Below are 25,954 nucleotides of genomic sequence, written 5' to 3'. Positions count from 1 at the left end.
CTACATACAGCCCTGGTGGTTTGGGGATGGGATGACACTTGGAAAAGACAAACAAGTTTCAGACTTTTTTAGATAGTGACTTTGTTCAAACAATCATTATGCTATACAAATAGAACATCCTGGTAAACACTGATTAAGTTCAAATGAGGCACAATATAGAGAGTAGTGCACTGTAAGAACTGAACCCTGCCAATAGATGTGATACTGACATGAAGTTTATTAAAATTTTAAAATGTCCTTCTTACCCATCACCGCCATCTGCTAGCATGTCTGTTCCTCTTTGCTCGGCAGCTATGGCCTTGGCATCGGGCATACCAACTCGTTCCAGAAAGCACAGTGCAGGGTCAGCTCTCATGGAATTGTACTTCTCATAGCCTGTGCCATGCCCAGCCGCCCACGGAGCACACACAAAGAAACAAAGAAAGGTCCATCACTGTAAAAGTCACAGCACTGCCACAAACACACAAGTTTATTTTTCAGAAAAGATGATTGCCTTTTTAGAGCTAAACACACCTTATTTTAGTAGGATGTTGTCTAGAATTCTAGGAAAGTTTTTTGGGGGCCAAGGTACACTTCAGGGACAATACCAGAGTTACCAAAAATACAAATAGAACAACTGTAGGATGCCTGGGAGAATTTTCTGACCCTATTTTTCCCAAGATCTAATTTTGCTTGACATTTAAAAGGCTTCATAATGTTCCTTTATGACCTCTGCAGTGGCACTCCAAGTCCACCCTCATCCTTCCCGAACAGCTTCAGTCCTACTGGAACTCGCATGGCTGGCTGAAAAATCCCCGTATACGTAAGGCCAGCGAACCTGTCTTATTAGGTTTAGGATGATGCATGTCAGTAAGATGACACTGTTCTCTCTATGGTTTTCAAACTGCAATTTGCTTTTTGACTGCCCAAGTTGACTAGATGGAAAATGGCAGATCCCAACAGTGCACTGCGGGAAAATGATTCTGAGGCAGCTCACAAAACACGGCTGCAAGTACATAGGCAGAACAGCACAATTCAATTAGGATGTGTACTACAACACACTGCTCCTAACTGCTGTAGAGCCGCAAGCCAAACTGTAATCATGAAAGGTTTTATAAGCCATCATTCTCCCCCTTAGTCAGGCTGGGCTGCTGAGAATACCTCCACGACCTCCAGAGGATTGGGATTATAATCAGGAATCGCTCACTGTATATATCATGCCAGTTCTGCATCCCCAGCCTTTCAAAGTTAACAAGGCTGCATCCCACTTGGGGGAGCGGCAAGTCCTCAGCACTGACATTTGTGAAATATTGCTTGGAACAAAGCCCAGGAGGCACTTGTACAGATTAATAGCAGAGGTTAAGCCCACCGTCCACTCTGACACCGGCTGGCAGAGTTAGTGAGGAAAGCCGGCTGGAAGCAAAGTTTAGGGAGAGCTATAGCACAACTTGACTATTACCGAAACAAATATGTTTTGGGTTCTATTTACAGCCAAGAAAGAAATGTTTTCTTCTCAAATACTCAACAAACATTCAAAAACAGCATCTGATATTTACAGTTCATATTAGATTTTTAGTACAGAAAAACGGTAGATGCCAAGAGTCCTTTGGAACTATTCTCATTAATATTATGACTTTGGAAAAGAGTATGCAAGGAGTTCTAAATAAAGACAAAGCCATACAGTTGAGATGCATTCAAACAGAAACATCACTTACCATGTTTGAACACTCCAATTAAGAGGGATTTATCTGCTTCCTTATCCCACCAATCTGTAGGAACTTCAGCATGGAAAGGTTCAGGGATCCAAACATCTGCTTCACTAGAAAGACAGTTGTTTAAACAATATGTAAAAGAAATACTAGTATTAAAAAGGTATTCTAATTCCCAGTAGCGAACACTGTAAATGAATTCCCATTCCCTCTTCCCCACAATAAATATCTAAGCACGGTGGGTGGGGAGGAGCCAGAAAGGTGAGAGAGGGCACGGTTGGGCCACCTTCCACCATGGCTAGAAATGAGCTTTATCATGTAGCATCCCATTTGAAGGTCATCTCAACACACCAACAATCTAGGTAACGCTTTTTTATATACACGAACACAAATAGCCTTTCACTGATTCTCATCACATCCCCAAGCTTAGAGGACAAACATATGCATTCAAGATGCAAAGGAGGAGGTGGGCTACTAATAGGTTATGAGGTTTCTGAAACATAGCCATGATGTTTTCCGACTACCTAGATTACCTCAGGGAGGTACAGAACAAATGTGCATTTGCACCAACCTTGAGTCAGCACCCTCTAGGATCTTATCTGCTTGGTCTCCTATCACTTCTTGTCTTAGGTAGTACAGCATGCGGACACGCAGCAGGACCCTGGAGAGGAAGACAGAGGGGGGAAAAGTTCTTAACTTCAGGACTGTTTGCCAACAGTGGCTTTTGGCAGCTGCTGCTGTTCATCCATCATCCTGCCAAGGCTGATTAGCCATGCTGTATGGTAGGCTTGAAGCGTGACAGATGGTGGCACATAATCACCTCTGTGTGGTGCTTTCTGCTGGCTTCCAACAGGCCTGCCTGGCAACGGCTCACGCTGCAGAGAGAGGGCCTGAGCTCAGCCCAGCCCAGGCGCACTTCATTTAGTTCTACCTAGTGCAGCTTGTGAAGTTTAGACACGTACCCTACCACTGCCTCTGAAGTATTGAAGCAAGTTTGTAAACAACTGAGCAGATGGCTTTCAGTAACTGTTCTGCTTCATTATCTCATAAAATTTCCTCAGCTGCTGCCTTAATACCATTTTTGGAAGCACATCAGAAGTTGTAGGAATAAACGAGATATAAAATCTGGTTTTACTACCTTACAATAAACCCTCAATATGGAATGTCAGGTTTTTCAGATTATACAACTTTGCTTCCGATAAAGGAAGATGGTGGTGGGGTGGGTGGAGTGGGAGGTGGGCCCCTCACTCATCTCAGGGAATAGTAAGCATTTCTACCCCCTTTCGTTTCTATTACCTAGGAATCTATGTTGTCACTTGGAAAATAGTAATAAAACATTACAAGGTTAAAATGTGTCCACCTCATTAACAGTCATTTCCAAGAAATCCAGCTTTTAAACCTATCTAGGAACCAGATTAGCTAGGAATCAGATTTTCAATCCTGCTTGGATTTCCTCAATGACTAAACTATCATTCTTTCAATGGAATCCACCCAATCTATCCCCAAGGTCTCTATCTACTTTGAATCCAGCAGCCCCTGCTAAACAGCCACTGATGTGCACTCAGGGTTATAGCTGATGACTACCATTTTGGCGTGGGTCAATTATACCAGCACTATTTTCCTAGCCAAATAATCCCATCACTTTCTTGACACTTCATAACCAACGTTATTATGTTTGCATACACGCACTCATCCCATCTTCACACAACTGTATTATAAAGTAGGACAAGTTATGATTCCCCTTTTATAAAAGTGGACACTATCCATAATGGAAGTTATAAATCTGAGGTCACAGGGTCTCACCTTGGAGTGTTAGTCTGGTCTTTTAATTCCGTCTCATAATGTCTTTAGGACACAACTATAACAGAATGTCCTTAGAGGCTGTCCTGACCAGACATAAATAGAACAGATATTCTTCCACATGCTTTCTTTCCTCCCTATCCAAGTCTACTCATGGCCAACACAATCTCTAGATGGGTTCGATGTGAAAATGAAAATATTCAAATATATACAAAGTAAGCAATCATTTCAGAGAATACCTTTTTATTTTTAAAGTTTTTTTTTTCCTTTTGTTAACTCATGGGATTTAAATGTGACTGTGCCAAACTGAACCAACAATGGAAAAGCAACACTTTGTTTTTCCTCTGGCTAGAGAAGAATTTGTAAGCCAACTCTAACGTCTAGAAGAAGCCCAGTGAGGGTAGTTCAACTACCCTCCACCTACGATGGATTCCTTCCTATTCTCAGAGAACTAGATACACAGGCAGGCAGCCAAATAATTCCTTTTCCTTTTGGCAGAAGACAACAGATTTCGGCTTTGGGAGCAGTTTCAGTTATATGGAGACTTTCATGAACTAACTGTGAATGTTGCATTTCTTCTCTAGGGAAAAATTCAAATCAATGCCACTGGCAAATAGAGTGTCCCTTGGGGAATATACTATGTCAGCTAGCCACGGAGAGGAGAAAGGATGGCTAGGAGGCAGCCGCTGATCACAAGGTGCTCTCACTCTGTGCGGCAGGCAGATGTGACTGCTAAGGAACCCTGAGGCCTTATCCATATTCCTTCCACTATCCCATTAGTGACTGTTTTCTGGATCACCTCCCAGCCTAGTACCATGCATGGCACTCAATTGCTTTGTTTCTCACCACCTTAAGAGTTTCAGAGAAGTGGCTGTTCATTTTCTAGGATGTTCCTCAATTATCTCATGTTCTACCTTAAGATCAACACCTTCTAGCTTTAGATCTGATGTAATCTCAAGGCATGGTCATCTGAGAAAGGACAATGGGACCAACCATTCCATCTAAGAAATAAGCTGGAAGGCAAAAACTGTCTCCTAAAACTGAATAGAAAGGTAGCAGAACTCTAGTGGCTTCTCATACACTACCTAACTAGGAAAGACAGCGAATGGAAGTCTGTAACTCATAGTGCAACTTGAATGGAAAACTACCACCACCACTACACTGATATCCAAGAAAAGGACCTGTTGTTCCTACACTAAGCCAGTTGACTTTTGTTTGAATCTGGAATTTAGAAAGCTACGGACCAAAGTTGACATAAACCACAATGACACAGAAGTTTCCTAACAGCTACAAGTGGGGTGGCATTTTAGGAAGAATTATGCCACAACAATAATGAGTTTCTAAAACAACACAGTGTTTGAAGGCATAGTTATAAAAACCCTTGAGAGCTTTACAAGAGCTCCTAGGAGGAGGTGTGATGAACAGAAAACCATGGTGACCAACAAGAGAGCTGCCCACATCTGTTCTATCCTTTACTGGATGAAAGACCTTAGGTAAGTTACTCAGCTTGAGACTTGAGCTTTCCTTGTCCGTTATGAGGGGATAAAAAAGAGTACTTCTGTGGACACAGTCACACACCTGTAACCTCAACTACTTGGGAGGCTGAGGTAGGATGATCATTTGAGCCCAAGAATTTAAGGCCATCCTGGGCAACAGAACAAAACATTGTTGGAAAGAAGAAGGGAAGGAAGGGAGGGAAGAAGGAAGGGTCTAGCTCACTGGTAGAATACTTACCTACCAACATACAACCCTGAGTTTCATCTCTAGCATTGACAAATAGATAAAATTTAAAATGAAATAAATAGTGCTTTTTATCTCAAACAGCTCAAATTGATAATCTATATAAAGCACTCGGCATGCTGCCCATATTGTGTGCTTAGGTTGTTGTCATAATGTTTTAAAAGCTAAACACATATTTATTTTTATCCTGCTTAATCCAGTGAGATCTTACTGCCAACCTCTATTTCACTCACAAGGAGAGTAAATCTGGGAGAAGTTTAGTAACTTTTGCAAGGTCACATCAAGCGGAGGCACGGTTGAGCTGTTCAGTAACATGGCTGTTTGTACTACTAATAACGAAAATGCATTTTGAAACTAAGAAAACAAATCGATGCATGTAGCTTAATATGTACATAGTTAATAAATTTAGCTTCAATCCTCAACTCTTTATGATTTCTGGAAATAAAGGTAAAAACATGATCCAGGCTCATGGGACCCAGAAATGTGCTATGATTAGAGTAAAAATACTATTTCCCCAACCCCTACCCTCTTCCACTGGAAGCAGGTGGTTAAAGGCAGAATCTTATAAAACTAACCATAATTCCCTGTCATATACTGGCTAAACATCAGTCATGTGCAATTTCCACAGCAGCATTATTCAGGATAGATGAAGAAGGATTAAAAAGTTTGACACAATGGAATAGTACTTAACTGTCAAAAGGAATCAAATTCGACAATATGTATGTACTTTAAAAACACTATGCTTAATGAAATAAGCTGGACACAGGAAGCTAAATACTGGGTGGTCCCACTTACAAGTTCCTTACAATGGACAAGTTAAGTAGGCTGGTGGTTGCCAGGGTCAGGGCCAGGGCACAGACAGGGAAGGACAAATTAATGATAACACTATGGGGAATGAATGATAAAGGTTTGGGAATAGATATTGGTGATGAATATACAGTATATGTGATTAATATCAAATGTGATTAATGCCATCAAATTGCTCACTTACAAATGGTTAAAACAGTGTGCATATTACACAGTCTGACCACTTAAAAGATAATCACAGAGGTATATGCACTCCTGTGACTTGGCAATATCTATCTAGTTACATTCAGGGCTTCCAACTTGCTAGGTAGGCATTTTAACCACTTGAACCATGACTCCAGCCCTTTGTTGTTTAGTGATTTTTCAGGTAAGTCTTAGGTTTTTCCCAGGGCCAGCCTTGGACCTGGGCCTCTTGAGTGGCTGGGATGACAGGCACATACCACCACTCCTGTATTGTCTCCCCTGGACTGGCGTGGAACCACAATCATCTTGAGCAGCTTGGATTACAGGTGTGAGCCATCATGTACAGCCTAATACTAGTCCTGGCCAAGGTTACACTTATATTGACCCCTATAGACATACTTGTTGCAATGGTGCTTCAGGTGCTTCTTGTAGCTGTCCTCTTGGAACAGGGTATCTGGATTGCAGCTGGTCAGCCAGTCAGCATCTTGCACCACTGGCTGTGTACTCTGGGCTTTCACCTTTTTCCCCTTCCTTCCCCTTGGCACTGGGGCTGACAGACCTAGAAGAACCACTGTCATTATCACTGGAGCCTTTTATACTTCACATCACAGAGTCCAGGGGCAGATAACAAGAGGGATGGTAAGGGACAGGATAGGGACTTATAGGGTTCATTGCAGCGTCTCTTCATCAGAGCATACTGTCAGACTTTCCAGCAACTGTCTGAGACTCAAGTAACAAAGAGCCAGAAGTAGACCTACCAGAATGATTGACCAAGGCTCGAGTTTGTCCATCAGCCGTGGGTGTGATCAGATCCCAGATGAAGCTTTTGATGTTCTCATCTCCTTTGTAATGATTCAGACAGTACACAAGAATGGTTCTGCAGATAGTCTCTACATCTTGCTCAGTGAGTTGACGTTTGTAGCGTCCATGTGATAGGATGTCTGTCCACCGACCCCAGCTGGAAAGTAAACAGCCAGTATGGAGCCTCTAATTGTAGATACAGAGTTTACCTTAACAATCAGGTATCAATGATGAAACATTTGACTCAAAACTAGCAAGGTTTTATATCAGGTGACAAAAAAGCAATCCAGAGTGCAAGAGTTACATATATCTCACAGAGTGGGCCATAAGTTTCCTTCTAAGTGTAAGAGTTGGATGGATATTGCCCACATGACTAGGATGGCTTTCCTTGGCAGATGAAGTCTGGAAACTATATTCTGCTTCCTTCTGCTGAGGTTTACATGTTTTAGTGCTGACCAGCCACCTGACATAGAAGATGATGCAAAATATTTGTGATTACTCCAAATCAAAGATGCAATACCAAGAGTTCTGGCTTTGTCATCCTCCTTGAAGGGATTGCTCAAACTTGGTGGAGAACTGTAAAGCTTTGAAGAGTTTTCTTTTGCACTGGGAGTGACAGACATGAACAAGAACTCACAGGAAAGATGTTCAGTCAGTTCTTGGGTCCTCACATAGAAAGGGTGGGAGAAAGGACTATGAATAAAGGCAAAGACATAAATGCAGCTGACCCTGACCAGCCATTTCATGTCACAAGCTCAGGCTGTAATACTGTGCCATTTCAGCTTGAGCATGTGGACTACAACCACACAATGAAGATAAGGGGAGGGGGACAGAGGAGCAGGAATGGAGCCACAAGGCCTCAAAAGGGCAGTGCTCATGGTGCACATAGTCCCTCACTGGTGACAATTGAGAGCTTAGCTTGGCAGGTCTTGGCCTCTCCTGAAGCAAGAAGCCAACCGTGCCTTTAACACCTTAGCCTGGTCTCTTCCTAATCCCAGGTGCTCTTATCTCCTGAGAGTTTCTTTCATTTCCTCAACCAAGGCTGGCCCTTACCTCTGAGTCTATGGATATCCTCCTCTCTCCTCTCCACAAAAGCTCCCTTATACACTGGCAGATTCTTTGCCTATCCAGCCATACACTACACATATTACTTCCTGTAGAATTTATTCTTTTACTTCTCCTAGTCCCAGAAGTCAGAGGCTGACATAAAAGCTGTGTCTTGTAGGTGACATGAAAGATTCTATGTCCCACTAGCCGAGTACTTCTCTGTCCTTACTATCCTCACATCTGGCTATTTCTGCTTGCACACCTGCCTGCCTTTCTGGTGTTAAGGGTATCTTAGCCCAGTGCTCAGCACATAGTACTTGTTCAATTCACAATGATGATTGTGGGAAAAAGGGAGGACTTGCCTGCAAGATGGTATGTTTTGAGCATCCTTCTTAGATTACAAATTACAATGCGTTCCCATCTTAAGGTTTTCAACCTAAGGTTACCAGTCACTGGCTGAAGAAATGAAACAGGTGCAAAGAGCAAAAGGGATTCTGCCCACACAGAGCAGGTAGGAGAGAATGTCCAGCTTGCACAAACAATAAGCAGTGTTGTCAGAGGTTCTGAGACATAGGATGGACTTCGGCTGATTTTCGTGTATTCCACAAGTGTTACTCAGCATTCACTTGTGTCCACTGGCACAGCTCCATGCACAGATGATACAAGAAAGAGCCCCATCCTCAAGAAACTGCTAAGTGGGAGTTCAGCAAGAGAAGCAGATGATTTAAAAATCATGAAACAACACTGTGTATGCCACAGGAAGCACAGGCCAGGGGGTGAAGGTGAAGCCTGTGTAGGGTGTGCCCAGAGAACAGATGTGAAGCCGATTGGTTCTGCGTGTTGGGAACTGTATGTGTGTTAGGGAGGAGATGACATAGGCTTGGAAGTCAATAGAGACAAAGCATGAGAAAGAACTGCCCATGAGAAAGAACAAAAAAGACAGACAAGGAAGGGCCAGCTAGAGAAGTCTGCATGTCACACAAACACATTTGTCTCTGTTCGGCATTGATGGGGATCCTCTGGAAGAAAGTGTCACAGGCAGGACACCATCACATCAGCAGAAAGACTGCTTTGGTGGCAGTTGCTATTATTTTAATGGAATTTGCCTATGGTCCCACAATCTGTGAGAGAACTCTCATCTACTGATTCAGATATTTTCTAAACACTCTGCCGTTCAAAGTACTGTGTGGAAAGCCACAGCAGTTTAGAGATGAATTAGACACAGAGTCATCCTCTTGGAAGCCTGTAGACCAGCAGGAGAAATAATATCACAAAGTTCAAAGGACACTTGTGTTTCAGATGAGTTGAAAGAATTTACTAAGAGATTATCTTTGGTAATATTTTTATTGCAGAAAAAGATCAGCTATATAAAAATAGCTGCAAAGTTTATGTCAAGGTAAAGTGGGGGAAATTTTTTGTTTGGAATTTGTTCCCAGTTAGTGATAATCTACAAGTAAACTTAGATCCACCACAGCTCCTTAGCATACCCAGTATGTCCACATGGTGACTTCTCCCATCGAAGAATTTGAATTTGCCTTCCTCTAACCAAAGGACCCCCATGGTGCAGAGCTACCAGAAAATTATTTGCGTGGTAGTCACACAGATCCAAACAAACACACGATAACATTCCACTTCACATGGTTAATTCCACCTTACCCATAGACCAGCAGATTCTTCTCTACTCGGAAACACTCGCTCCGGGCATAGCCCTGTGACTTATCCTGGGGACGCCGTGGCTTGACGCAAGGCTTTTCCTCAGAATCACTTTCCAAGTCTGAAAACTCCATTAGCTCGTCCTCTTTCACTGCACTGTATAGCCTGGTCTGCTTTCTTACTCGTGGAGTGTCAATAACCAGATTGTTCTAACAAAAGAACACATGCAGTGAAACTTCGGGAGGATGACCTGAGTGTGTGAGACAGGTAATTGTCTAACAGAATTTGTCACTTACCCTCCCATTTAAGGCATCAATGTCCAATTCAGCCTTCTTTGCCCACTTTTGCCAGAAATTTGGATCATCCAAAGAAATATCTGTCCTATTTCCAGATGCAACAAAACTGGCCTAGAGGAGAAAAATTATGCATTATTTTAACATGTTTTTCTCAGAGTAAGAATGCAAAGTGACCTCTGTTTATATATCCACTCAGATCTGTGTACTTCTCCACTGGGCCATATGGAAGGGTAGACAAGAGTGAGATAAAAGATTGTTTCTCAGAAAGGTAACTGTTCAGAGATTAAAACAGACCAAGACTCATCTCTGTGTCTTGGTGAACACGGCAGCGGTGAACACGGCAATATGATGATAGGTAACAGGTACATATAGATGCAAACAATATACAGAGAAGGGGCCCCTAACTGTCAGGTAGGCCGCTGCTGGAAGCCGAGAAGGCTCCTCCTGAATATAATGCTTGCAACATATTTCATAACACTCATAAAATAGAAAAGCACATGGAAACACTCACTGCAGAGTATGTGCAAAGGCACAAGAGAAGAAAGGGGATTGCATATTCAGGAAGAGCAGCCAAAGGGCAAGCTGGTAAAGGCAAAAGACAGGGCAAGCCGGGTCTTGCATGTGTGGTTAGTAGAGTCTGAACTCATCCTGAGGGAGTCATGAGCTATTTCAAAATAGAAGTCATCTCAAGGTGGACATGATCGGGTCCACAGTCACCTTAAGAGAGGTCATATGAAATGTCTTGGAGCAAAGAGACAGGCCACTGAAGTACTTTTTTTTTTTTGAAGTACTTTAAATTGAAAATAAGAGAATGTAAACATGAAGAAAAGGAAACAGCCTAGAATGATGTTATTTAAAAGGAAAAATTCATGGAGATGAAACTTGGATAAGGTGTGAAAGGGGAGGAAGCCAGAAAAGCCACAGGTTCCAACTCTGGCACTTAATGTTGATAGGTCAACTGACAGGTCCAACTGAGGGGGTGTGTGCGTGTGCGTGTGTGTGTGTGCGCGCACGCGCGCGCAGTGGAGAATGTGATGAGGAGCTTAGCCTTGTGAATAATGAATTTATAGTACTTATAGAGCAAGCAAAAAAACCTGAAGAGAGGCTGAAAGATAGGAGGAAGGCAGCTTTGTGTCCCTGTGTGTGTGTGTGTGTGTGTGTGTGTGCAGCTTTGTGTCCCTGTGTGTGTGTGTGTGTGTGTGTATGCAGTGGAGAATGTGATGAGGAGCTTAGCCTTGTGAATAATGAATTTATAGTACTTATAGAGCAAGCAAAAAACCTGAAGAGAGGCTGAAAGATAGGAGGAAGGCAGCTTTGTGTCCCAGAACCCAGGAAAGAGCTCTTGCAGACTGGAGCAGCCAGGACAACAAGATATTCACAGCACATACCATGCACAAAACTTACAAGCGCATAAACATTGAAAAAAAAAAAGCAAAAACTACAAAACTCATAAAAGAATATAAAGGGGTAAGTCCTTGTGTTCTTGGGCTAGAGGAAAAAAAGAAACACTGAAGGCCCAAGGGATAAAAGAAAAATGGTAGGGCAAATAGCATTTAAGGTATATACTTTTTCTGTCTGATGGCACTGAGGCTTAACTATGACCTCGTGCTTGCCAGGCAAGTGTTCTGCTACTTGAGCCATTCCCCAGTTCTTTTGTGATCACACACTGAAATCCTGGTACCTCCACTTCTACTTTCCTCATGGCTAGAATTAAAGATGTGCAGCACCATGCCCAGCTTATCTGTTGAAATGGAGATCTTGGAAACTTTTGCCTGGGTTGGCCTCAAACTGTGATCCTTCCCATTTCTATCTCCACAGCAGCAGAAACTATAAGTATTAGGCACCATTCCTGACCCTGTAATCATATTATCTAATAGAGGAAAAAAATCCCCAGGTTTCATAAAGAATCCTTAAACTCAATTAAAAAAAGACTAATAACTAAACAGGGATTTGAATAGATATTTCTCCAGAGATGATATACATCTGGCCAACAAGTACATGAAAAGATGCTCAAATACTATCAGTGAAATGCAAATAAAGCCAAGTGGTACTACTACACACTCACTGGATGGCTTGACTCAAAAGTCAGATAATAAAAAGTATGGTGAAGATATGGACAAAACCAAGCTCTAAATTACATGGCCAGCAGAAAGGGAATATAGTAGAATCACTTTAGAAAAGTCTGATAGCTTCTTAAAAAGTTAAACATGAAAAAAGTTGGAAACTTAGCCTTCACCTAAGAAAAGAAAAAACATGTCCACACAAAACCCAGTATATATGAGTTTATAATAATCTTAGTCATAATAACCCAACAGGAGCCCAGATTTCATTACCAAGCAATGAATAGATAAATAATGCTCATTATCAACTGGTAAGGGTCTTATAGTATAGCCTTACAATGGAACATTGTTCAGCAATGAAAGGAAACAAATTAATGATACAATCTGTAAAGAACAAATGACTTATGAATCTATATTTCTCTATAGAAAGTACATCACTGGTTTCCAGGGACTGAAGTGAGGGAAGTACTGGAAGAAATATAAAGCCTAATGGCTAATGAAACATGAAGATCTATCTGGGTACATCGAGGTCTATCTAAGAACATTCTAAACTTAAAATTGTGCTGATGGTTGAAGAAGCCTATATGTAATATGAAAAGGTATTAAATTACATAAACAAGTGAGTAAGTTGTTGGTCCTGGGGCCTGAACATGGGCCTGGGCGCTGTTCCTCAGCTCTTAAGCTCAAGGGAAGCGCTCTACCACTTCCAACTTTTTCCCCTTATGTGGTGCTGAGGAATCGAACCCAGGGCCTCATGCATGTAAGGCAAGCACTCTACCACTGAGCCACCTTTCTAGCCCCTGGTAAGTAAATTTTAATAAAGCATTTAACATAAACATATAGAATGGGCCTCAGTGTAGACAGCTGGAACAAAATGTAGAGCCTCTGAGAAGAGGCTCTGAGATGGAAGGTCAGGGATTCAGAGAGTGGTTCAGATTGGGGTGGGGGAAGTGGGAGCTGAAACAGGCAGTGGATACATCTGGAGTAGAATATGCTAGTGTGGATTGGTCATGAAAATAAGGGTTATGGGGTTGTAGTAGAGGGAAAGACTTGAAAGATCAAAGACTTGAAGAAAGGATAGGAATGACTTGATGATTCAAATAGGCTGTTTTAGGAATCAGGATCTGAGGACAGAAGAGGATGATGACAGAAAACTATTTCAGAAGTAGAATAGATGGGGTGATCACAGGTGAAGGGTGGATGGATCACAGGTGAACCAGAGGTGCCTGACACACCTAAGAGAACCCAGTGTACAAACAATGTATGGCCAGGGGCTCTCCTAGAAGTTAATAATTCAAAGCAAATGCTAGGCATGCATTTTGTGAGCAGCTTTCCAAGGTGATCTTCATGAACTCTACAATGGCTCTTCAAGAACTCTACCACACTGTGTAGAAAACCCTAGTGTCAGGTGGGAGACAGGAGGGAGAAGCTGGAGATGAAAGGGATGGTAGGGGAAAAATAAAGGAGGGTGTAACAATGCTCATTACTTTGCTCAAGTAACTATAACCCCTCTGTACAGTATCTTTACAATAAAAACATATATATAAAAAAAAGAAAACCCTCGTGTCTTCAGATGGACTCTCACCTTAGCAAATGTGGATCCTTTTCCTTCAGACTCAATGGTAATAGTATGAGTCCTCCGTAGGAGAATCTGGTCAATATCTTCTTCACAGAACTTAGATCCTTCATCCTCCTCATCCATGAGTGCACCATAAGCCCCCTTTCGTAGAAGATCCTCTATTTCTTTCTTGGAAAGCTGTTGTACCTGTTTTAGAGAAACCTTTTAAACATTCAACATAATTTAGAATTGAGAGACTACATTTTTCATTTTTTTTTTTAGAGGACTGACATAAAGCAAAGGAAAATACGACAAATATTGACAAACAGCTACAATATCAGATGCTGCTTCATTTCCTATTAGCTATATAAAGGAAGAGCCATAATAAATGAATGGTTTGGACAAGCATCATTTTACCCCATTAGTAGCATTTTCTCTTCCACTCATAGATTGTAGCACAGCTTTATCCAGACCAAGCTTCAAACTAGCCTTGTCAAACATTTCCCTTTCATAGGAATTTCTTGTAATCAGCCTGTAGATTTTCACAGATTTACTTTGTCCTATCCTATGACATCTAGCCTGAGCCTAAAAAAGAAAGAAAGAAAGAAAATTAATGGCTACTGCATGGAATTAATGATTGTGTCCCTTTTAAATTCCTATGTTCAAAGGCTGATCCCAGTGTGATGGGTGTAGAATTGGGGACTCTGGCAGTCTGTTACAGAGCTCAATCTGACAACTGCTCCCAAAGAAAGACAAGGCTTACCTGTCATTTATAAAACCTTAGGCTCAAATAATTACAGGCATTGTTTATAAAGGAACACGCAAACTAAGAGATTTCATCTTGTATTATTTACCCATGTTATTAATAAACTGATTGCTAGGTTATTTCCTCCAATTTACTGGTTTGATTGGTATTCTCTGTCATAGAATAAAAAAGGCACGAGGAAGATTTCCTTGTATGTTTTACCTGGAGATCATTTTGGGGGTTCCAGTCTGAATCAAAGATGATGCAGGTATCAGCAGCAGTAAGATTAATGCCTAAACCTCCTGCCCTTGTACATAGGAGGAAGACAAACCTATCAGAATCAGGTTTGGAGAATCTGTCAATAGCTGCCTGGCGGAGGTTGCCTCTTACTCGGCCATCAATCCTTTCATATGGGTACCTACAAAAAGAGACACTAAGCAAGGAGGCCTGACAAACAGCTATAAGATGTTTGTTCCCTTTTTATTTTAAAGTAAGCACTTCCCTAGGAAGGTATTAATAGAACAATATGATTAACAGAAATAATTTCAGATCAGTTTTTTCCTAAGTACTTCACACATTTGGCTGAGTGCTCAAAGATTAAATTTTATTTTACTTCCTCTTCAGTAAAATAGTGAAACTGTAAAAAATAGCTGACCCTTCCAACAATAAGATAACAAACAATTTAATTTAAAGTAAGAAGTCTTTTCCTCCATGAAATGATTGCAATGTGGAAAACTGCCCACGAAGGCATGTGCTGGCCTCACATATGTGGTCCTCACATAAAATAACGACATACAACTAAAAAAGGAGATGTGACATTTTTTTTTCTATTCCATGCCTGTTATTATAAATGTAACTTGTAGGTGAACCACTCAGAGCCTGAGCAGGGCCTTTTGCCCGCCCCCACCCTCCCCCCTTCCCTGCTTCTTGTTTTGCTACTGTGCTATGGTGGCCTCACCGTCTCTGAATGAGGTAGTCTTCCAGAATGTCCAAGCAGCGCACCATCTGGGAAAAGATAAGCACCCTGTGGCCACCAGCCTTCAGTTTTGGCAACAGCTTGTCAATCAGCACTAGCTTGCCAGCAGCCTGGATCATTGCCTGGAGCTGAAAATCTGGAGACTCTGCATTGTGTGTTTCTTTAAACTCTTCCAAAATTTTCTCTTCAGCACCTGCAGAGATTGGACAGCATAATGTGAATACTGTAAAAGGTTTTTTATTACTAAAAACAATGAATCTGCTTTCAAAACCCACTGCAAATTGTAGGAACCAAATGCTGCACTCTTGTTTATGGACAAGAATCTATCCACTAACTCAAAGTTGGGTCTACACAAAATCATGGCTGTATAAAATGGATCAAAGTTTTAAGCACCACACATTGAGCCTGTTAGGGAGAAAACTACGTTTTTCAACAAACAAATGTTTGTCGCCTCTAAAACTAAATTTCAACAACAGACTGTCAAGCCAGAAGTAGCAGAAACAAGCCAAGGGCCAGATACCTACGGAAAAATTGGAACCCAGCTTGCTAAAGAAATGAACTGTTTACTTACTGAATATAAATACAAACAACAAAATCTGTCCTCAAACTCAGAAACAAAAGGAGTCAAGTCCTAACAATTAAAGTTTAAGGGAGGTAGTTTGGTATCAATAGCAGAAGGACTATAGAAGGGAGGTTCATTTTCTTTACAGTTTCTTTTTTTGGGTGGTGGGGGTGGAACTCAAATATATATCTTTTCTTACAATCTTTAAATCTTCCATATGTACCCTCACCTAATAATTTTCTAAACTTCCATCTTGAATTATTCAACCGTTAAAAGCTAAAAATGAAAACAGTCTATCCCTCCTTTCCTCACAGTTTGATGCAGATTTGTACTTGTTCAAGATTTGAGAGAGAAGCCTCTTACACTAGAGGGATATTCTAAAATGGAGCATTCCTAAGAAACAAGGCCCCTACTCTTCCTCCCTACTGCCCAGGCGAGTTAACCGGAATGCTCGGACACTGGTCTCAGCACCTCTGTCTCCTGGGCTCAGGGCAGAGTAGTGCTCAGCCTTCCACCTTCCACTCTGGAGGACGTGCTTACCTGTCCTTTAGAAAACACAACAAACTCCTATACCTAATGGATCATTTCTCAGCCTAGAATTCTTTTTTTTTTAATTATCTGTTTTTTTTATTGTGAAAATACTGTACAGAGGGGTTACAATTACATGGGCAAGATAATGAGTACATTTTTTTAAAATTTTATTTTATTTGTGAACATGCTGTACAGAGGAGTTACAATTACATGGGCAGGATAATGCGTACATTTCTTACCAAGCATTGCAGCCTCCTCCTTTTGTTTACCCTTCACATCCCTTCCCAGCTTCCCCCCTCCCCCCAATCCCAATCCTTCTCCTTCCCCCCCTTCCCCCCCCCACCAACATTGTAAAGCTCGTTTTGGACATGACAACTTGTACTTCTCATTGTTGCAACAGGTCCACCTGTATCCTTAAACAACTGGTTTTTCCCCATCTCCTCCACAAGTTATCTGACATCAAATATAGTGAAAGCAGGGGTTATACTGTGGGGGAGGGACATACAAAGCAACAAAGAGATAATCTTATAAATGCGTTAGAAACACATGCATGAAAGAAAAAACATTAAAATACACATCTAACGGTTCATTTTCCTGACATCACATTATCTGACCTTTTCTGCTTGACTCATACATATACTAGATATTACAAATAAGGGAAACCATGGGACCTATGTTTCTTTGGGCCTGGCTTACTTCACTTAATATAATTTTTTCCAAGTTTTTCCATTTCCTAACAAATGGAGCAATGTCATTCTTTCTGATGGAGTCAGCCTAGAATTCTATCAAAAAACTTTGTATCCTACTATTGGCTTTAAATAGGTGAAATAATAATATACAAAATGGGGATACAGAAACTTCACAGGATATTTAACCACATAGCCATTCAGATGGTACTTCTGCAAGGAACACAAGATATAATAAAGGTCAAGGTAAGTTCCATTGTAAGAGAGATTATAAGATGTGCCTTATGACACAGACATATATAGAAATGAGGTTTGTTAGTTCCGAATCAAAGAATTCACTGAGGACAGAGATTTAAAGTCACTTAAGGTTGTTACCGAGTACCAGCAATAAAGCACACTACACCACCTTTCGAAGAATACTGGAAGAACTGTTTAATCGTCCTCCTCTACATGAATCAAAACCTAATATTCAGAATACTTCCAAGTATTGGAAAACAGCAAGGATTTTAAAAAGAAAAGGTAAAGTATACGAGTATTTGTTTAGAGCACTAGCAAGAATATTGTTGAATAAAGCAGAATGTTTATCAAAACATGAAATTTAGAAACTCAGGTTCAAGATGCAGGAGGTGGCCCTCAAGAGACTATATTGAAGGTCTTATACAACATTTGAGTGCAGATCCTTCCAACTTAGTAACAGATTTTACCCATATGAGATTAAGGCACTCATTTTTTGACCACGTGAGGATTATAATTCATAATCAAAATAAAGTGTATTTTAGTAGCTTAAAACAAAGAATATTTCATTTCTCAAAAAATGAGATATTCATTTTTGACAAACATGAGATGTTTATATTTGATATAAAACATGGTTGGATCACTTCAGCAAAAATTCTTGCAAAAATATAAATAGTTCAGTCAAATTAGTAGAAAAATCTATTTTCAATGCTATCAATAGTTTCTCATAAATAGTAAAAAAGAAAAATATATTCTTTCTTACCTGATGACATAGCTGAATTGATCAATTCATATATATATATACATATATAAAATGTATTGTGGATAAGCTATATAATATGTAAAACTGTTATTATAAATAATATGCAGAACATGTAATATATTATGTAACTGGGCACCAGTGACTCGTGCCTGTAATTCTAGCTACTCAGGAGGCTGAGATCTAAGGATAATAGTTTAAAGCCAACCTGGGCAGGAAAGTCTATATATTTATATATATATGTGTATACTTTCATATATATATACACACACAAATATATCTTCATATACATACATGCATATACATTCATATATATATACACACACAGAACATGACAATAGCAGTGGGCAGTGGAGCGTTTTGAGGGATGGGGAGGGGAGAGAGAAAAACAATGATGGAGTACAGGAATATTAAATACAGTGTGTCTATATCAAGACGGCTTAAGAAAATTCTCTGAAAGCCATTGAATGGAAGGGCAGGGCAACAAGAAAAAAGAGCAATAGAGGGCGTTAATCTGATTAAAGGACAATAAAATATATATGTGAAATACACTTGTGAAACCCTTTTGTATAATTAATATACACAAAAAATGAATTACAGGAACATAAAACAGGTTTGTTTTTTTTTTTGGAGAGTGAGTACCAATAAGAATGGGAGGATGAATGTTGAGGATGAATATGACCTAAACACTCTACATGCATGTTAAAAACAGAAAAAATAAAGCAGAAAAAAAAGGAATAGTAAGAAAGAAAAAAGGCATTCTTTCTGACCTCTTGAAATATGCTAAACTAATCAATTCAGCTCTTTGTTAAAATTCTCTAATAGCCAGCTTATCTTAATGCTTATTTAAAATATCAGCAAATGTATGTCCTTTATGATCCTCTTAACCTTATATTTGTTATGATGACAAAGGAAAAGAGGTAGGGGAACTGTTGAGGAGGAAGGCAATTTCTAATTTCTGGAGTTAAAAGCTAATTTTTCAAACTTTCTAACTAATGATTTACACTGATGTAAGATTTGTAGATGTAAGAAAATTAATTGAAATGGGTATGATAACCCAAATGCTTAGCTAAAATACAGTTAACACATTTGACAGTGTGTGTTAACTTGAAATAGGGTGTGCTCACTTCCAGTCTGAAGTCTGTGCACATCAACAAACATCACAGCAGTGCCTGCAATGTCATCTAACTGTATTAGCCATGAACAAATGATAAAATGTTTTGTTTTTAAAGATTCCTTGAAAAATAAAGCTACTATTTTTTTCTTGAAAACGTTCCATCAGGCAAGCCTTGTTTCTACTCTTTTGCTCACTATTTTTCTACATTTTATCTATTCCCAATAACAACCAGTGACTTTAGCAAGAAAACAAAGCAAAAACAAAAACAATCAATACTCACTGAGATCATGGGATGCTAAACATTGTTCTAAACATTTAAATAAAAATACTAAGCTGCACTGGGGGCTGGTGGCTCATGCCTGTAATCCTAGCTACTCAGGAGGCTGAGATCTGAGGATCACAGTTCAAAGCCATCCCGGGCAGGAAGGTCCATGAGACTTTTATCTCCAATAAATCACTAGAAAACTGGAAGTGGCACTGTGGCTCAAGCAGTAGCCCGCTCGCCTTGAGCTGAAGAGCTGAGGGATAGCACCCAAACCCAGAGTTCAAGCCCCAGGACCAAAAAAACCCCAAAACAAAACCAACCTGCATTAAAGTCTTTCTTTGCTTTATACACTTTGCATTCTATCATAACACCTAAATATTTTTATACTGTTGTGATTAAATTATGGATTTCAACTACTGCATGGAGTTGCTTTTATTTTTTTTACAATTGCAGATAGGTTGTGCTCTATAAGAATTGAAGTTACAACCAGCACATTTCAATTTAATTTCTAAAATTAAATACTTCCTTATAAATGTTTGATAATCATCATGTGCAGAGAAAGCTCTGGGACAGGAAACAACATCCAGATTATGGATGAGACTGAACAGCACTAGCTCTGTAACAATCTTTGTGAAGCACAAGGCCTACCCTAAGTTATCTGGGCAGATGTGTGTATATTGATTTTTTTTTTTAAGAAGTACTAGGGGTTTGTAATCAGATACTTTCTGGCAGAGCTTCCATCCCTTTTATCATGGGTTATTTTGACATAGAGTCATATGTGGGCATGAACCTGGACCACAATCTGCCTATTTTATACTTTAAACCTTTATAGAGGCATATACCTCTAATTGCAGCTTCTTCCCTTATAGAAATATACAGCTCTATACACCGCTTTTTCCATTAAGATGAAGTTTTACAGACGTTTCTGTCCAGGCTGGTTTGGAATTAAAATTTTCCCAATTTCCATCTCCCATGTGACTGCGATGATTAGGGCACACCACCATGCCCAGTCACTGGAGTCTCAACTATTGGTTGAGAAGGGGTCAAGCTGACCTTGAACCTCCTGATTTCAGCTTTCCAAATAGTTAGGATTATAGACATGAACCACTGTGCCCAACTCAAGAATTTTTTTTTTGGGGGGGGGGTGTCAGTCATGGGCTTGAACTCTGGGCCTGGGTGCTGTCCCTCAGCTCTTCAGCTCAAGGCTAGCATTCTCCCACTTGAGCCACAGCGCTACTTCCAGTTTTCTGGTGGTTTATTAGAGATAAAGAGTCTCACGGGCTCGCTTTGAACCATGATCCTCATATCTCAGCCTCCTGAGTAGCTAGGATTACAGGCATGAGCCACCAGCACCCAGCCAACTCAACTATTTTTAAACTACAATTTCCCACAAAACAAAAGCACAGGGGCATCTACTTATACCTCCTAACTGTAAGGACAGGAGAGCTGACCTCATGGTGTGACCAATTACAACAAATGCCATAGATGGCAAGCCTCAGGATCCAGAGAAACAAAAAAGCTATACAGAATGACACCAAATAGACTTATCAGCTGTGTTTTGGGGAAAACAATAGACAATGTTCAACCCTGGGTTGGCTCTCACCATGGCTGAGCCTCTCCTTAAATGCACTTCCTGCTGCCAGGTCCCAAGCCCTTTGGGGGCTATCTCCTTTTCTCTTCTTTCTCATTGGAGGCTATTATTATTTTCTCTTTATCAGCTATTAAATGCAAAAATGGGTGTGGGTACTCAGTGTGTCTTCTACTTATTGCAGTATCTGTCCTAGCCCAAACTTATCATCAGGCTGGTTGACAGCAGACTGGTCTTACAGCTCTTATACAGGTTGGTATATTAAACATATAATTATCATACATGATACTGTCTCTAGAAGACAAAGCTGAATATACTCTTTAATAAAAACAAAATTCATTGATGTTACAGAATGACTCAGCTCTGATCTTATTTTCCAGACACATAGCATTTTTGTCTTATAGACTTGTAGAACCACAGTGGTTGATTGGCATACACTGTGAGGGGAAGAAAGGTAAGGAGTTCTTGTAATTGTACACAAGCACACAATTAGCTTGCCACTATTTTTCTTTAATCCATATTATCTGCTGCCCAGACCACAGCCATAGGTCCGGAGCTTGACTTTCTGTTTACTAGTCTGTCCCTGCTCTTGCTCTGCTTGCTATTACATAGGCTACACCTCCAGCTTGGCTTTTTGCTCATTATCTTGGAGATGGGAGTCACATGAACTTTCCTGCCCAGGCTGGCTTTCACCTCCTGAGTAGCTAGTATTACAACATGAGCCACTAGCTTCCAGTCCTTCCATCCTTTTTAATAGGATGTTGCCTAATCATCTAGAGCCCCTCTTCTAATAGCTGCTTAACTTAAGCATTGGCCATGTCTTTCTACCTCCAGACCAGAGCCAAAGTGCCCCAGGCTAGCATCTGAGGCCTAGAGGTAGAGTCTAGAGTACATGGTCCCACAAGTACCCACACATGGTGATACTTTGGGTGAATTCTCCCTTTGTTTTCAGGTTTCCCTCTGCTTAAATTATATATTATATTATATATAATATATTCTTCCTCAAATTCTGCTTGGCAAAATCCTTCCTATCCCTGAAGGCTTGCCTCACAAACCATCTCCTCTAAAAGACCTTTTTCATCTCACATCCTTGACATCCTGTAACCTCTGAGGGGTTTCATCCCACAGGTGTGCACTATTCCTCATAACAAGTGAGATATAGGACGCTATGGATTCAATTAAAAAAACAAAACAGGAAGGCCCATGAAGTCTCAATCAGAAACAAACAACAAACTATGCCCAAAGCTTTAAGATCATCTCTCATTCTCCTGAGAATGTGCTGAAGGCCTCTAGACAGTAAGGAATCTCATAGGAATTAGAGGCTCAAGGCAACCAGCAGCTGCTGCCCCATGCCAGCTATCCTCTGCAGTGCCTCCCATTTACATATTCGCACACACACTCCAAGAAAGCCTTAGCTGGAGCTAATCTGTCCTTTGTTGATTGCCTTACTGATGGTGTCTAGCTACTGAGTACAAACGCTATTACTTGAAAGGAAACAGGCAAGGAGAGACTGCGCTTTCAGGATTGCAAGGGCACTAGTTAGTCACCACGGCAACCACAGAAGGAGGTGTCCACGTGAGTGGACAGGGAAGTCATGACCACACACCATAAAATCTCTCAGTCTCAGGGCAGAAAGGAATTTTTGGAGCTTGTTTCATCATTTAATAAATCCGCAAGTGGGCAGGCTTACCATTGATTAGGTATGGATGATTGCAGCATTTTCGTAGCTCCATCATAGTGTTTAAAAGGTTGGGTACGTTAGCTTGTCCACCACCTTTGGAAAGAAATGTAAAATTCTTCTCAAGGATGGCTCGGTAATATTTCTTCTGAATGTTTGTTAGCTCAACTTCAATAATAGTTTCTTCTTTGGGGGCCAAGTTCTTTTCTACATCCTCTTTGAGACGTCTCAACATCATCGGCTTTAGAATAGCCTGAAGTTTTTGCACCTAAAAAAGGACCTTAGGTAAATACTGGTATCATCGTTTGTTTGCATTAAAATGTAACCTAACGTGAAAATTAGGATTACCTTATTTTTAAACATTTTTTTTCCATTTTTCAAAACCCAGTAAGGATATAAAGGAGCTAATCTTTCAACTGTCATAAGGGAAGAAAATACAGGAAGTCTGGCTGATTCTATGACAAATGGACAATATCACTTACCTAGGAGTCCTGAATAAACAGAAGGGTTGAAGAGTACATAGCAAGAAAAAAACAGCTCATTTATTAGTTTTCCCTTCTATTTGTCTTAGGCCACAGGGATGATGAGGAAGAGGGGAAAAAAGAACAATGTGACAGAGTGCTAGGTTATATTCTCTTCCTTTACAAAAAGCTAAAAAGATGAGTGGGAGTCATCTAGAAGTTAGTAGGTATACACATAATACCTATGTATATTATATATACTATATACATTCTATATATAGAATCTATATAGGATATATATCAATTGATATATATTGATATATTTCACTAATAAATTCCACTAATAACCACAACATATACTTTTATTTTAGAAAAACAAAACATACTTTACTCTGAACTAAACCCAGAGGTTTTAGACAGTAAATTGGATAGAAGGCACACAAAAACCAAAATTACAAGCTTTATCTCCATATTTATTTCAAATATGGCACATGAAACATAGGAATATCCTCTTAACTCTTATAGTGTATAAACAAGTTGTTTTCACACGGAGAATCTCATATATGTCTCAGAGAAACCCTGCTTCTAAAATGAAATAAGAAGGCTTGTAAAAGTAAGCAACTAGGCATGGTGATGCACACTTATAATCCTAGCTACCCAGGAGATGGAGGCAGAAGGATTGTGGTCTGAGGCCAGCTCTGGCAAAATTGAGTATAAGATCCCCTATCCCTTGCCAGGCGCTGGTGGCTCACACCTGTAATCCTAGCTCTCAAGAAGTTGAGACCTGAGGATCGAGGTTCAAAGCCAGCCCGGGCAGGAAAGTCCATGAGATTCTTATCTCCAATTAGGCACCAGAAAACCAGAAGTGGCTCTGTGACTCAAGTGGCAGAGCATTCTTTTTGAGCTGAAGAGCTGAGGGACAGCACCCAGGCTCAAAGTTCAAGCCCTACAACCAACAACAACAAAAAGATCTCCCATCCCCATCTAAAAAACAAACTAAAAGAACAAGGGGATTTGGGAATGCAGCTCAAACTGGTGGAACACTTGCCGAAGACTTACAAGGAAAGTAAAACAATGTGTTTGGGGATACATGGTTCAGCTCAGAACTCCTGTAGGCAAACAGCTCTAAAACTTCAGTGACTTCTTATATTGTTCATGCAAGTTTTCACAGCAGAGCCACCAACTCTGATAGCATAGAAATCTCTGAAAATTAGCCTGATGCAGGTAGCTCATGCCTATAATCCTAGCATCTCAGGAGGCTGAGATCTGAGTATAATGGTTCAAAAGCCAGCTTGGGCAGGAAACTCTGTGTGACTCTTATCTCCAATTAACCACCAGAACACCTGAAGTGATACTGTGGCTTAAAGTGGTAGCTAGTCTTTAGCAAAAGAGCTCAGAGGCAGCACTCAGGCCCCCGAGTTCAAGCACAATGACCAACATACACACATACACACACACACCAGCTCTGAAAATTATGTCACTAGCTATGTAATGCGTCAACAAAACTCAATAGCCCTTTGTGAGGGCAAACAGCTAAGAAAATCACTGAAATGATTAATTAGTTCAACAGAAGAATACATGGAGCTCTGTTAGCTAGGTAGGAAAAAATTTTAAGATACAATCTACATTTTAAAATAATGCAATTATTAATGCTTTGCAACTTCATGAGTTAATTATTCATTTTGTGACTGAAAAAAAAGTAGACGTGAGAAGTACCTGCTCTTCTGTTTTTAGATCACCAAATTCTTGCATAAAGGTGGTTTCTGAAGGGAAGCGACTTGGTTCCAAGAAATGAAGCAAACTAAAGAGCTCCTCCACAGTGTTCTGTAGCGGGGTTCCCGTCAGCAGCACTTTGTGTTCCTACAGCAATAAGGAAAGTGTGTGACCACACTGTAGAGCAAAACCAGTTTAAGACTAGTTTCTCTGTATGACCATTTACTTTTTTCTACTTGTGGTGGCAGCTCAGCATTCACATCTTACATGATATAGAAATTAAACATTTAGACAGATATAAGAAAAATAAGGTCCACACTTCAGACAGACATGTGGAGGGTCCTATCTTAAACTCTGTAGACAACTTAAATGCATCCTGCATCTTGTTTCTTCCAGAGGTTATTAAACCATTATTTTAGTATGATGGTTCTCTAAGTCACTTAAGTTTCAATGCTTCTTTTCCACTAAAGCTTTTTTAATTATTTATTTATTCTTTGGGGGCTGTCTTCCTCACGCCTCCCCACTCCCAATTCCTGGACATAAAAAGCTCACCACTGTCTTTCTGCTCTCTACATCAACATGTCTCTCATCTTGCTGTTTCCTGCATGACTCATTTCAGACAAAAGAATGGCTTTTAAATGTAATAGCATATGAAACACCCATTTTGTTCTGTACAAATTTCCAAAGGCAAAGTGATCAGAATTTGATTTTAAATGTCACAAATCTATTTTTTAAAAAATCAGATAGTATGCTGGGCTTACCGGTGTCAAACTTATAATCCCAGTACTTGGAAAGCCTGACTCAGGAAGATTTCAAACTCAAGGCCAGCCTGCTTGAGAACTTGTCTCACAATAACAACAACAAAGGAAATAGAGGTCTAGTTCAAGTGGTAAACCACCAGCCTTGAGCACAAAAGCCAGGCAAGAGTGAAAGGCCTTGTGTTCAAGCCCCAGCACAGGCACCAAAAATAAATAAAACCAAACAGAAACAAAAACAAAGTACAAA

The 25,954-nt window shown here is 40.3% G+C and overlaps 1 protein-coding gene across 3 annotated transcripts in view; it reads right to left on the bottom strand.

Annotated features, from left to right (window-relative positions):
- The window catches only part of Chd7 (chromodomain helicase DNA binding protein 7), a 216,775-nt gene that overhangs the window by 17,748 nt on the left and 173,073 nt on the right, over positions 1 to 25,954 (bottom strand). For all 3 annotated transcript variants that reach the window (XM_013009365.1, XM_013009366.1, XM_013009367.1), the window contains exons 14-26: positions 24,953 to 25,096; positions 22,788 to 23,043; positions 15,337 to 15,547; positions 14,601 to 14,796; positions 14,051 to 14,218; positions 13,661 to 13,840; positions 10,016 to 10,126; positions 9,723 to 9,928; positions 6,977 to 7,176; positions 6,618 to 6,777; positions 2,260 to 2,349; positions 1,695 to 1,798; positions 246 to 375 (exon numbers count right to left, since the gene is read on the bottom strand). In XM_013009365.1, coding sequence (XP_012864819.1) covers positions 246 to 375; positions 1,695 to 1,798; positions 2,260 to 2,349; positions 6,618 to 6,777; positions 6,977 to 7,176; positions 9,723 to 9,928; positions 10,016 to 10,126; positions 13,661 to 13,840; positions 14,051 to 14,218; positions 14,601 to 14,796; positions 15,337 to 15,547; positions 22,788 to 23,043; positions 24,953 to 25,096 — 2,156 coding nt within the window. The remainder of the gene's footprint in view (positions 1 to 245; positions 376 to 1,694; positions 1,799 to 2,259; positions 2,350 to 6,617; positions 6,778 to 6,976; positions 7,177 to 9,722; positions 9,929 to 10,015; positions 10,127 to 13,660; positions 13,841 to 14,050; positions 14,219 to 14,600; positions 14,797 to 15,336; positions 15,548 to 22,787; positions 23,044 to 24,952; positions 25,097 to 25,954) is intronic.

Source organism: Dipodomys ordii, unplaced genomic scaffold (genome assembly GCF_000151885.1).
Source record: "Dipodomys ordii isolate 6190 unplaced genomic scaffold, Dord_2.0 Scaffold9, whole genome shotgun sequence".
In the NCBI taxonomy this organism is placed as follows: domain Eukaryota; kingdom Metazoa; phylum Chordata; class Mammalia; order Rodentia; family Heteromyidae; genus Dipodomys; species Dipodomys ordii.
The sequence above is the reverse complement of the archived record's forward strand: the minus strand, read 5'-3'. Positions and strand labels throughout refer to the sequence as shown.